This window comes from Lactuca virosa, chromosome 7 (genome assembly GCF_052849685.1).
Source record: "Lactuca virosa cultivar CGN04683 chromosome 7, Lactuca_virosa_CGN04683_v6, whole genome shotgun sequence".
Lineage (NCBI taxonomy): Eukaryota > Viridiplantae > Streptophyta > Magnoliopsida > Asterales > Asteraceae > Lactuca > Lactuca virosa.
In genome coordinates, this window is record NC_136432.1 from 104,644,378 (window position 1) to 104,658,663 (window position 14,286).

General features: G+C 33.5%; 1 protein-coding gene across 1 annotated transcript; it reads left to right on the forward strand.

Annotated features, from left to right (window-relative positions):
* The first annotated feature begins 1,847 nt into the window (after positions 1-1,847).
* LOC145127010 (uncharacterized) lies at positions 1,848-12,588 on the forward strand. Its single transcript, XM_079062265.1, has 8 exons — positions 1,848-2,075; positions 7,755-8,192; positions 9,980-10,607; positions 10,694-10,816; positions 10,889-11,044; positions 11,132-11,245; positions 11,353-11,786; positions 11,865-12,588. The coding sequence occupies exons 1-8, from the start codon at positions 1,848-1,850 to the stop codon at positions 12,468-12,470; spliced, it is 2,727 nt and encodes a 908-aa protein (XP_078918391.1). The 3' UTR covers positions 12,471-12,588.
* Positions 12,589-14,286: the final 1,698 nt, after the last annotated feature.

Genomic DNA, 14,286 nt, shown 5'->3' on the forward strand with positions numbered 1-14,286 from the left:
TGTATGTGTATATGTATGTGTATGTGTATGTGTATATGTATTTGTATGTGTATGTGTATGTGGTTGTGAGTATTTGTATGTGAATGTATCATTAAGCATTACAATTTTAAACCATGAAATGAATAATGGATCCTGAGGGTGTACATGACGTTATGAACAATATCAATAGCTATAAGTTGGTAAAAGTAATATAATAAGGTATAATAGAGGTGTGAAAAAACCAAACCGGAAAAAACAATGTTCGGTAATCCATATGTAATTACATACGGATTGGTGACGAAATTATGAGGGAAGGCATATCCATAGGTAATTGCCTACGGATTACCTAATTATTTATACTTTCCCAAACTTGTAGCTATTAATATCGTTCACAAAGTTGTTTGCACCTTCGAGATCCATTATCCATTTCATTGTTTAACATTGTAATGCCTATTAATACTTGTGATTTTTTATACGCATACATACATACATATAGACATATACACACATACATACACATACAAACATACATAAACATACACCTATGCATTCAATTACATACACATACAAATATATATATATATATATATATATATATATATATATATATATATATATATATATACATACAGACATACATACATGTACACACATACATACACTTATACACATATATATGCATACATATACGCACATACACACATCAATAAATATGCACATACACATTCAATTACTTACACACACATACACACACACACACACACATATATATATATATATATATATATACACCTACACATACACACATGCATGAACTCATACACATGCATACAGACACATACATAGACATACACACATGCATTAACTCATGTGTGTATGTGTATGAGTTAATGCATAAATAAATAAACATACAGACACATACATAGACATACACACATAAATAAACATACACATACACATACGCATGTGTATGAGTTAATGCATGTGTGTATGTGTATGTATGCATGTGTATGAGTTCACCTTATCGATATGTTAAATGTAGTTCCTTTGGTTTGCTTGTGTGTAAAACATATTCATTATCATTATTATATATTATATTTATTAATATTACTATTATGCATATAAATATTGTTATTATTAGTATTGATTTTATTTGTCCGTGTCTTACATATGTAAAAAACGAAATAGAAAAAATAAGTTTTACGACTCGAATACTGTAAAATAATAATAATAATAATAATAATAATAATAATGAGGGCAATAATAATAATAATAATAATAATAATAATAATAATAATAATAATAAAAATGTAAATTATAAACTCGTTGGTTTTTCATAGCTATTATGTAGCTATTCTCTTCCGTCGTTATTCCATAGCTACTCTGTAGCTAATTACCTACGGAACACCTACAATTTTACTTTCATCGCTATTCCGTTATAATTCCGTTTCTAAGTTAGAGCATCTCATTTCGTAGGCATTCAGAAGGTAATTACCCAGTGGCGGAACATAGAAGGGGCTTAGGGGGGCCATTTAACCAGTTAGTATCCATTGTTGTAGAAGAGTGATTCTAATTATCTAAAAATTAAAAGTAATCGGCCCCTCAAAGGTTTGTATCTACTCTCTACAAGTAATTATATTGTAGAAAAAGTATGACTATCATTGTAAACTTTAGCAAAGTGAAAATTGATTTAAACGATAATCTTATCAAATAAAACCTAATTTAACTAGGAATAAGGAATCTTATCAAATCGAAAACTAAATTAACATTGAAAATTAAAGGGGACTCTACAAAATACCAAAAAAAAAACAATTATCAACTCAAATCTTCAAAACAATATAAAGCCCTAAAATGTTATCATCGCCACCATGTGCAACTCACTTTTAATCCGACTAAAAACAGAAGATTCCGGCAAGATATTCCCGGATTTGAAAGCAGAAATCTTCCACCATGCAACTTATCGGGCTTGGTGCTCTTTCATCGCCTCGTCTCCTTTCCATCGGCTTTTTGCTCTCTCCGTCACTGACTCGCCGGAGCGAATTATCGGTAACACTTATGCCTTTGTTGTTCGTGCTCTCCTCTTTGTTGGAATCAAGGTACACACTCACGTCCTTTGTATCTCTTTTTTCTTCGTCACTCACAGTCTCAAACCCATTCGGTAATCTTATTTGTATACTATATGAATAGCTTCATAATAATGATGATAAGTCTCAGTAAAACATAGAAACAAGTAATGTAGCTGTGTATGGGTAGGGTTATGGTCTCTATGTTGAAGTACAATTAAAAATAATTTTTTATGTGATTGAGATATATTACGAATTAAAATACTTTATAAAATATTCATACTTAGTGATTATTGAATTTAAGTTAATAGACCAAATTTTCTACACTAGCTTTATATTTCTGTTGAAGTTTAAAAAATAGATCATATTTTAAGGATTTAATCGCTTATTAGATAGAATTATATTAATTTTGAAGTTATAAAATTTTATTGTTTATTTGTTTGTTACTATATTTCATATCTCTAGTAAAATACTTAATTTCTAAAGATCTATTATTAATAAAATGTTTGTAAAAATGTACTATATATAAATATGAAAATAATAATAAGTGTAGGTTAATTTTGTCTATATAATTTTATTTATAGGTTCAAGTTTCGGCCCCCTCGGTTCATATGGTTGTGTTCCGCCCCTGTAATTACCAATGAATATTTTCCGTAGCTATTTTTCGTAGGTAAACCCCATGTTTTCTAGTAGTGAGAAAATCAACTTCTTATCGACGGCATTATCCGTAGATTATTGCCAATCCAAGGGATTTATGATGGACTGCATGCCGTTAGGTTTTAGCTCGTGGGTAATTTTTACAAACAAACTGCTAACCGAATACCGATGACTATCCGTCGCTAATTTACAGACGGAATGTTGACGCACATATGTTTGACCTTGTTTGACCAAGTTACCGACGACCCACTTTACCGGCGGATTACCTGCAAATTAACGACAAACTTTTGTAGACTTTGTTTGACCAGATATCGACAACACCTTTAGCGGTGGAATTTCCATCACTAAATTATGCTATTTTGAATTTATTTTTTAAAAAATTGTAAAATATTGAAAACTCCAATTTTTGTGTTGAAATATGCAGAAAAAGCCGATATTAAAAAGTTGATAACAATCATATGTAAAAACAAACCTAAATAAAAGTTACAATATAAGTGTCAAAATACACAAAAAGTGTATGTACAAACCTAATTAAACATTACCAAGTGTTTACACAATCGTCTCATGCCAAAAACTAAGAGATACACAATTGTCCCATAACAAAAACTAATAAATATTGTCTGGTGGATCAGGGGTGGATTAGCTAGTGAATTACCGGGGTACTTAGCGGGTGGATTACCGGACGTACTCTAATATCTCAAAAAGATCGCCATTTTCCTTGCATTTGTTCTTTTACTCGACACATGATAGACACTTCCTCATACAACCTTATAACCTAAAAAATGGTAAAACAATTCAATGATTAAGCCATAATCGCAATGTCTTGTAGTTTACTATAGCAATGTACTCAACTTTTAAACCATATAGCAATGTTCTTTAGTTTATTATAGCAATGTAATTTAGTTTACATTTATAGCAACATAGTTAACGTTTAAACCATAATAGCAATGTATTTTTTATTATTAATTTAATCCATAATAATAACATATTACCTAAATTTTAAACCGTAATAGCAATGCACTTTTGTTTGTTATAAATATAAATTGTAATAACAACATACTACTTACCTTTTAAACCATAATAACAATGTACTTTTGTTTATAGTCAATTTTATTCATAATAACGACATATCACTTAACTTTTAAACCATAATAACAAGATACTTTAGTTTATTATAAAAACATATTATCAATTTTATCCATAATAACAACATACTACTTAACTTTTAAACCATAATAACAATGCAGTTTGGTTTTTTATCAAAACATTTATCATTTTTATTCGTAATAACATACTATTGAACTTTTAAAATATAACAACATACATCTTCTTGTGATACGTCTGAGTGAGTAGACTTCATAGACTGGGAAGATGGTGTCCCCATAACCACAAAACCAATATATATGAAAATTTTATTCTAAAAATTGGGACATTACAAGTGCGTAGGCTCCTTCGTGTACTCTTGCATTACTAGAATGGGTTTCATCTAGTATGGCTTCTCCTTCTTCTTGTGTGACTCAATTTAGCCATGGGGATGGATAGCTTTTCGGTACAACATTCCGTTCTGAATGGTGAACAAGGTCGCTATGATCTTGATTTTCCTGGTATCATCAGAGCCATCATCATGTAAAAAATTCTATGTGATAGATAGTTAAAGCATGGTGCCATTTAGCTTCATATGTTTTTGTCTAGGGAAGATATTTCTTGGTCTTCGATACTCCATGTTGTGAGTACCTCAAACAAGACTACTTGATAAGTGATCAAATGTGGTTGATTCTAGCTTGCTATGTGCATGTTTTCTGATCATGGGCTTTATTTGATTGTAAAGTTTTCGAATGTGCCGACGAGCTTTTTGACTGCGCTCATATATTCTTGCATCCTCTTATCCTTTTGCTTGTAGGTGTCTTTGACTTGGTAAGTAGCGAGTTAAATAGCCTTGCCATGCTTTTAGCCCTACTTTGGTGGCTAGATGTATTCCAGCCAGTTAAGCTTCGTATTTTGCCTTGTTATTTGATGTTTGGAAATTAAAACGTAGTGAATATGTGATTTATTCCCCTTGGGGGTTTCTTAATATGAGACATGCTCTCGAACCATCTTTGCTCGAGGCTCCCTCGGTATGAAAGGTTACAAAGTCTTCAATTTCTTTGGTGCAAGACCTTATGTCTGCCACCATTTTGCTGGAATGTTGTGTTTCTTTCGATGCTGACACTCCGGAGAGGAAATCGACTAGTGCTTGCGCTTTGATACTTGATTTGGTTCTATATTCGATGTTGTGTTCTCCTTGTTTAATCACCCACTTGATTAAGCGTCCCGGATTTTTTTGGCTTTAGGAGAATCTGGAAAATTGGTTGGGTGGTTAACACTTCTATGTGGTGTACCTGGAAATATCTTCGCAGTCATCTGACGTCATAGATTAGTGTTAGTACTAACTTTTCTAGGATTGGGTAATTAAATTTTGGCCCCTAGAGACCTCTGTTGACAAAGTAGATAGTTGATCGTTTCTTCTCTCTCTCTCTCTCTCTCTCTCTCTCTCTCTCTCTCTCTCTCTCTCTCTACTGTGAAAATGACATTGATTGCTTCTAGAGATGCTGCTAGGTAGATGGACAGTGTTTCACCTGGTAGTGGGTTGCTGGTTTTGGGAGTGTTTGGAGAGACTTTTTGAGTTTTTCCAGAGCTTGATCAATTTCCAATGTCAATCTCAAGTTTTTTTTTATCGACACATGACGTCAAAGTTTGGAACATCAGTAGTGCTTTTTCTATTGATTTCTGTATGAACGTTCCTACTATGGTTAGCTTCCCGTTGAGGCCTTACATATCTTTCAGGTTGTGGGTCATGTTTGTTTGTAGGAAGTCTTTGCTCTTGCTAGGGTTCACTTGTATGTCTTGTCCTATGATGTAGTATCCCAAAAATTGTCATTCTTTAGCTCCAAATGTGCATTTTGCGGGGCTGGGCTTCATTATCTATTTTTCCATCCTTTAGAAGGTTTCTTTAACATCTCACAGCAAGGCGGTGTCGTTTGCACTCTTGATTACCATGTCTACCTCGATGTTTCTTCATGATTTGATCTTTAAATATCTTGTCGATGAGGTGTTGGTATGTTGTTATGATGTTTTTATACTCGAACGACATCTTCCGGTAATATGTGCAGAATGATGTCTTTTCTTCGTCTTCTTTTCTCATGAAGATTTGGTTCTAGCCTTTATAGGCGTCCAAGAAGCTCTTTCATTTGAAACATTCCAACGATTCTACCTTGTGATCTCTCTACGAGAGGGGATAATAGTCTTTTGGGCATGTTTTATTCATATCTAGTAGTCAATGCACATTCGACAACTGTCGTCATGCTTTTTTAACATGACCAAGCAATCCACGTTCGAAAGACGGCTTCTCGTACAATGTCAGCTTTGACTAACTTAGTGACTTCTGCGTTGATTGCCTTGTTTATGTCTCCAACTCCCCCCCCCCCCCCTCCTTTTTTTGTTTGATTATATTGTTGTCGGGTTAGATGTTCAGGTGCTCGATGATGTCATGACTTACTCCAACCATATTTGTGGCTCCCATCCAAAGAGGTGCTTGTATTTTTTGAGAAGACTAAGTAGTTTTTCTCTGGTGGAGATTGTTAGTGTAGAGCCAATCTTGGTCTGTTGGTCCAAGTATTTGGTGTGGATTACTTCTTTTGCTCTTGGTTCTTTTTCTCTTCGTCACTTCCAACCTTTTATTATTTCTTCTTGAACCATAATTTAGTTGCATTCGAGTGTGCTTAGTGGTGTGGCAGGAACCAGCAACTTCAAGCAGCCAGCGTTGATCATGAAAATAAGGGTTACACCAGAACAACCACATTAGATCTTGCAACATCTTTAAATACACTTGTACTTTAGGATCTCAAGAATACTAATGTACTTCCACAAAAGTATCCAGCATCAGCAATGGTGATCTATCACAGTGGAACCATCCTTTTTGTGCATAAGGGTAAAATTGTCGACGTTCTGCACATGGGCATAATCATCAATTTTTAGAGTATGAGATTTTATTGCACCCAGCATCACCAGAACTGGACAGGGACTAGGACTGTACTTCAAGCATCACCACTTTGTACATGGGGAAATCTCCTTGCCAAGGTTAAAATCATCCACAATTTGTACAAGGGTAGAGTCGCCACTTTATTACTTGAGGTTCTGTTGTTCCCCGCAGCACCGGAGTACAACTGTATAGTGTATACGGGCAGCTCCATAGTGACCACCAGATTGAATGAGTTTTGTCGAGCCCACATTGCCCTCGGGTTAATGTGATGCAATTTTCATGATTGACCATCATTGCATTTCGACACTTATGACCCATCTATTGATTAACGATAATCACAATAAACACTTTTTTTGCCCAGAGCCATACATTGAACTATTATCGTCCATTGGCAAATCCATTTGAGTGTATTATGTATCAAAACATATAAATCCATACAATATGAAATTGAACGGTTTAATTCAAAATTTTGGTTTTCCTGTGTTTACTTGGAAAAAGTGGCCAGAAAAATAAGTGAACAATTTTTTTACTTCAAATTTTTTAAAGTAAGTGAGTAGGAACTTAGGATCTTTCGTTAAAAATAATAATTGAATGTGTTTATGGATAATCTTTATCTCTCCCGTGTTATATAGACGATCTTTCTTTATCCCATCCAATATTAATTCAGGGGCAAAAAGGTCCAAACATTTATTTCTCAAATGGAAGGATAAAAATGTTAACCGGAAATATCAGGACCCAAATGAAATACATGCACACGTTTTTCACGTCACCGACATAACCCCCACCCGCCAATCCTAGTATTGACAAGATTCATCAGAATAAAGTAATTATTAAAAAAAAGATAAAGTCAGAGAGTATGCAATTCAGGTATCGAATACAATATAATCGTACTTTATTCATCTTTAATGCCCTTATCTGTGTAGGAATATCTTCCCGCAAAAACAAAGTGAGTGTAAAAAGATAAAGCGGAGACTAAACAATGCAAGTATGGAATACAATATAATTAAACCTGTTTAAACTTTATATGAACCATGAAGATTTTAACTGCATGCATTCATTCAGATCTATTCTTCATTCAGATGGCAAGCTCATCAGTCCATCCTCCTCCTCCACATGCTTTAGCACAAATACAAGAAGACATAAAGTACTTATATGCATCAAATACTAATGTTTCTAACTTTGTCTCTGTGAAGCTTTCCAGCTACCGCAATTACCATCTGTGGAAGACACAGATGTTTTCCCTCATGGAGACTTACAATCTGTACGGCATTGTAGATATAACATTTACTGGTCCAAGAGGTTTGAGCCCAGAGATGGAGAAACAATATAATATTCTTGTCAAAGGTTGGATCTTGGCTTCAATTAGCGAAGAGCTCCTTGGCACTGTTGTTGATCTTGATTCGGCCAAAGATGTCTGGGAGAAACTGAAATCATTCTATGATACAACCGCCATTCCAGTTTATGAAGAACTTTCGGTACCTTTCAATATATCTGCTAAACAAATCCAATAATTATCACTGCATGTACATATAGAGATTATCTAACAATAAAAGATTATCTCACTTGACCTACTATTTAAACACTTTCTGGGTCGTTGAATAAGGTTCCCAGCAACCAGTCTTGACTGGCGGTAACTAGTTCTTATTGCCAAAGAAAATGTAATGGCCACCCCCCACCTTTTGTTGTCCATTGTATTTGTTGGACTAGATAGACTCTATACGTATTGATGTCTCCCCTTTCACCTCAAGGGCACTTATGGTCAAAAAATCTCAACATATATGATACTTTTATAATTAAACGTGTCATTTTTGGCGCAACGATATATGGTTATCGTTTGTGTAAATATACATACAGAAATTACGTGTGTATGTGTGTATATATATATATATATATATATATATATATATATATATATATATATATATATATATATATATATACAGTTATATATGGGACCTTTTCTTCTGTTTTATAACAATATATACTGGAATGATAGCCAGAAAAAGGATTTCAAGTAAATTATCATGCTATGGAGAGAAATTACATTAATCGATCTAAGAAACATGCCTACAAGTTTCTGTTAATTTAGTAATTAGTTTAATATATATCTAACCAATTGTATGTTTAAAATGTTTATTTATCACCATATATATATATATATATATATATATATATATATATATATATATATATATATATATATATATATATATATATATATATATATATATAGGGAATAGTTCAAATAAAAACAGTAAATAGTTTGAGAACGTCAAAACACTTTTTTATGTTATTATTCTGCAATGAATTTGGTATCGACAGCTTTATGTCATTATTCAGCAATGAATAAATGAATAATCAATGTTTAAAACTAAAATTAGAATTTACTACAATAATGAACATACATAAGTTTATAATAAAATAATAACATTGTAATGAATATATCACTAATAAAAACTTAATATTCATATTAGAATTACTTTAACAATACACATATATAACATTCATTACAGAATAATAACATAAAAATAGTGTTTTTACGTTCTCACAATATTTACTGTTTTTTTTTAACCTACTTCTATATATATATATATATATATATATATATATATATATATATATATATATAGAGAGAGAGAGAGAGAGAGAGAGAGACAGAGAGAGAGAGAGTTTGGTTCAAATGTGCATGAACAACTATTGTGTAGAGGTGTGGACAGTGCTATTCTGTGATAATGACAAAGAAAATATGTTGTTTAATAATATGAATACGTTCAATCTTACATAACTATTGTCATTATCACACATTGTCACTAATTAAATCGTGTATAAGGTTATTATAGATTTTTTATTATTATTCTCATTATGTCAGAATGTTGTCGGAATGTTTATTGAGTCGTGTTCTGTCAGAATGATAATGAGTGAAAAACGATTTGTGAGAACAAAAATGAATAACAATTAGTGAGAATGCATGAAAATGACGATATTTTTGTAAGGTTGAACGTATTCGCATTACTAAACAATGTATTCTCTTAGTAATTCTCATAGAATCGCGTTGTCCACACGTCCACACAATAATTGTCCATCAACATTATAACCTAACCCTATATATATATATATATATATATATATATATATATATATATATATATATATATATATATATATATATATATATATATATATATATATATATATATATATATATATATATAAACGGTTATGGTTACATAGTCATTTAAATATAATTTTAAAATGGATTCAGCTCAATCGAAAAAGGAAGCAGAAACAGATCGGAGATAAAATTTCATCAGAAGAGAATATCACAATTTCATGTGAAATACAAACAGTGGATGAAGACATAAAACGAAAAGGAAAAAACAAGATCATACGCAACATGAAGTTACGTCAAGCTATTGCGGAAGGAAATTGGAGGGAAGTAGAGTCCAAACTATCATCGGGTAAACGCGCAGACACAGAGCACATAGACAGTGATGGAAACACCATGCTTCATATAGCGGTTGGATTACGTCGTAACCGTATACTCAGAAATATATTAGAGTATACAGACGAAGTAAACTTACCGAAAATGAGAAATTTTGATGGAAACACAGCCCTGCACATAGCTGCAATCGTTGGCAACACAAAAGCAGCATCGCTCTTGGTAAAAAAAAACAGAAGATTGTTGGAAATTACAGACCATAAAGGTGAAATACCTTTGGACAAAGCTTATGAAAATATGCATCTTGACACCATAGAATATTTGTTGAAAGCTGCGAATGATGTCGATGGAAAATCCAAGAAAAAGTTTTTTCCTTTAGAGGATTCTGTTAGCCCTGGTGTAAAAGTAGGCGTTAACCTTCTTGTTAATGCTGTTACTGCAAAGCAATATGGTGCGTAGCCGATATATATCACAGAAATACGATGTTTCAAAGATTTACTACTTTAAATATTCACAGTTTTTAAAATATGCTTGCAGACTTAGCAACACAGTTAGTCAAGAAGTCTCCTGAATTTGTTGTGGCAAATGATAATATACTTCTGGCAATAACTAGAAGTTTTCGGATGGGGCTGGATTACTGGGAAATGCTTATATATCCAAGTAAGTTTCTAATATACTAGAGATACATAATCTCTTTGTTACTCTTCTTTTATTATGGTTTTTTTCTTTCAGATATGGGTGATATTTGTGAAAGGATAGTCATGAGAGCCAGGGACTCGTTTAAAGTATTAGTATACTACTGCAAAGACATGACGTGTATAATAGAAGATGTACATGATGACGTGATCTTTGGTAGTAGACAACTGCTACTATACTTCACATTGAGAGGTGAGCTACTGATATATAACCTGTAAATACAACCCCATAATTTATCATATAGTTGACATCACAAATGAATGTTTTCTGCTTATGCAGGTCCATTAGCCATGCTTCGTTGGATTTATTACATGATTCGCCTACTCATATTGATACTTTATTTTCCATTCTTTGTGTTTTATTTCCTATTCTGGAAGGTTGCAACGAGAGTAGGTATATAAAGACTCAATTTATATCAGTTGCGTTTAAACTATAATTAACTAATTCTATATAATACAAGTTTAATGATTGTTTTGAACCAATTATTTCCCAACTGTCAGTTCCACTAATTAAGCGTATCGAGAAGAAAATGAAGGAACAAAAAGCAGCAAAAGAAGTTCTAAAATTGGTATGTGATGAAATAGAGAAGTTGGAATTCCCTGATGCTCATCCTCTGTATCATAGAGTTGTTCTTGAGGCTGCACGTCAAAACATTTATGAGGTTGTTGATGAGATTTTAATGAGATCTCCTAAAGCAGTTCGATATAAAGATGAGAGTGGGTATGACGTTATACAGTTAGCAGTTATACACCGTTCAGAAAAAGTCTACAACCTTATCTATACCATTGGGGAGCGTAAGAGTGTTTACAGAATGATCGAAGATTCTTCTAAGAACAATATGTTGCACTTGGTTGGAAGATTACCTTCTTTGCAGAAACTCAGACATAAAAGAGGCCCAGCATTACAGCTACAAAAAGAGCTTCACTGGCGCCACGTACATCCAAAATGAATTCTTTACCATTATTGTAGCAAGGGCGGGAAGTAATATACTTTTTTGTTTTATATTTTACAGGAAATTGAGAAGCTCGTGTTTCCCACTTGCACTACAAAAGAGAACACTTTCAAAGAGACACCAGATAAGGTGTTCAGAAGGGAGCACGAAAATATGGTGAAGGAAGCAGAAAAGTGGATGAAAGCCGTAGCAGAATCATGCAGCATCACTGCAGCACTAATTACCACAATTGTGTTTGCGGCAGCCATTACAGTACCAGGTGGAAGCAATCAAGAAACAGGCATCCCCGTGTTTACAAAAGAAATTGCTTTCACGATCTTTGCAATAACAGATTCAATCTCACTATTTGCATCCAGCACAGCATTACTGATGTTCTTGTCGATCCTCACAGGAAGTTTTGATGAGAGAGATTTTCTATTCAGTTTGCCAAGACGACTGATGATTGGTCTTTGTGCGTTGATGCTATCTACAACTGCCATGATGGTGGCCTTTGGGGCAACGTTGTTCATTGTCTTTTCTCATAAAAGACCATGGATGCTTGCTCCAATTTGTTTATTATCTTCGGTCCCGATTGCGACTTTTGGTGCTCTTCAAATCCCCCTCATAGTAGATCTCTATCGGTCGACATATGGACACATATTTGGCAATCCAAAAACAAAAAAATAACAAATTGAAGACAGATGACATACAACTTATTTTTGGAAAGTGAAACGAACAAGCATCTTGGAATGACGAATCTACGGTCCAACAATTATACATTGACTATGTTATTCTGAATAGTGAGATTTAAGAACTGAATTCTAGTTTGATAATTTAAAGTATTTCATATATTACATGTCCCTTCAAGCTCATGAGGCATTTATGAATAAGTGAATAATTTACTGGAAACTAATTGTTAATAATGATGATAACTTATTAAGTTTCAGGGTGTGTTTGGTTGGATGGAATGAAATGAATTAAGTAATTGAATGGATAAAGTAATTGGATGCATTATTATCATTTGATTGTCGTGTTTGGTTACTCAAATGTAATGCAAATAAGTCATTAATAATTGTTAAGTACCAATGTATGAAAATTCAAATAAATGGAAGGAATTAACGGACATTGACAAAGTATCCTCGTAACACAAAATGCATACGATTTACAGAATTTTAACAACAATATCCTGGAAAATAATATATATATATATATATATATATATATATATATATATATATATATATATATATATATATATATATAGACCCGTTTTTTCTGGTGCCTCCAAAAACAAGTTCACACGGTTTCAACACTGCCACGTAACCCACCAACCGATCGACGCAATTTATCATTACGCCGATTCAATCCTCCGTGTTCACTTCTCCTTCAACGTCTCCCTTCTGCACATCGACATATCCACCGATTCCCCATCTCCTCCAACAACCTGGCCGACTTCATCCTCAACAAGAAATCTGACCATATCATCCCCCCAAAAGAACCTAATTCCTTCCGTAACTACTCAGAGCGTACAGCCGGTGAGATGGGTTTGGAGAAATACGTATGTCACCCTGTTAAAGACAAAGGGATTAAGTAAATTGACATGTTTTTTCCCACCGATTCCAGAAAACGATGCCCTCAACCGACACGACCTCTAATACCCTTCTTGAAGACAAAGAGGGTATATACATACCCTATTCTCTTCGATCAAGATCAGTACGCTTCAATTTCTCTTTACTTTTCCATACGACTTCTCTCGTCCTCATTGTCTATTTATCTTCGTCGTCGTTAATGTTTATTTTTTCCATGAGCTTACTTGAGATGCTCGAAATTGGGAGCAGTTCATCCCGGAAAATGAAGAATCTTCCTTGGATTAGATGGTATCTAGGGTTTTTTTTTCTTTTTTCTTTACATGAACAATTGTTAGATTTTGTTTGATTGGTTGAAATCAGTGAAGGAACCGATGGTTGAGTAAGATTTCACTTTATTCTTAATCTTTAATTTTTCTTTTTTCGTTTATTTTGAAACCTTAGCATCATACCAGTAAACCACCACCATCGCTATTACCCATGATTCCATAGGGTATCCTTGAAACAGTCGAATCGATTAGATGAAGTGGGGCGTCTGAAACCTATGGCGATAGCAACATAACACAAGGGCTCTGCTTGCGTTGGCTAGAGTGATATTCTACCACAAGACCCTACCGGAGAAACCAAGTTCTTCAATCAACGATCTTTTGCTACAAATTAGGGCTAACGCTTTACAAATCCAACGATTATAGGTTGGTCTGGTTGCTAAGTTGGTGAGGTTAGACGTTTCACCTTTATTATCTTATATGCCCTTCTTTACCGTTACATTAAACACCAGATATGGCTTTAGTGGATGAGTTTGAACATCATTTTGTATTTGACATATAAGGTTAGTAAAGAAGTAAACAAGACAACATTATAAGTCAATGGAGTTTACTGGAAAGTACAATTTTCATCTGTGAATGTTGCCAATTGAT

Coding starts and splice junctions, on each gene's coding strand:
- LOC145127010 (XM_079062265.1), top strand. CDS start 1,848: ATGTGCAACTCACTTTTAATCCGACTAAAAACAGAAGATTCCGGCAAG. Junction 11,246..11,352: donor GAAGGTTGCAACGAGAGTAG/GTATATAAAGAC, acceptor CCCAACTGTCAG/TTCCACTAATTAAGCGTATC. Junction 11,787..11,864: donor AAGAGCTTCACTGGCGCCAC/GTACATCCAAAA, acceptor TATATTTTACAG/GAAATTGAGAAGCTCGTGTT.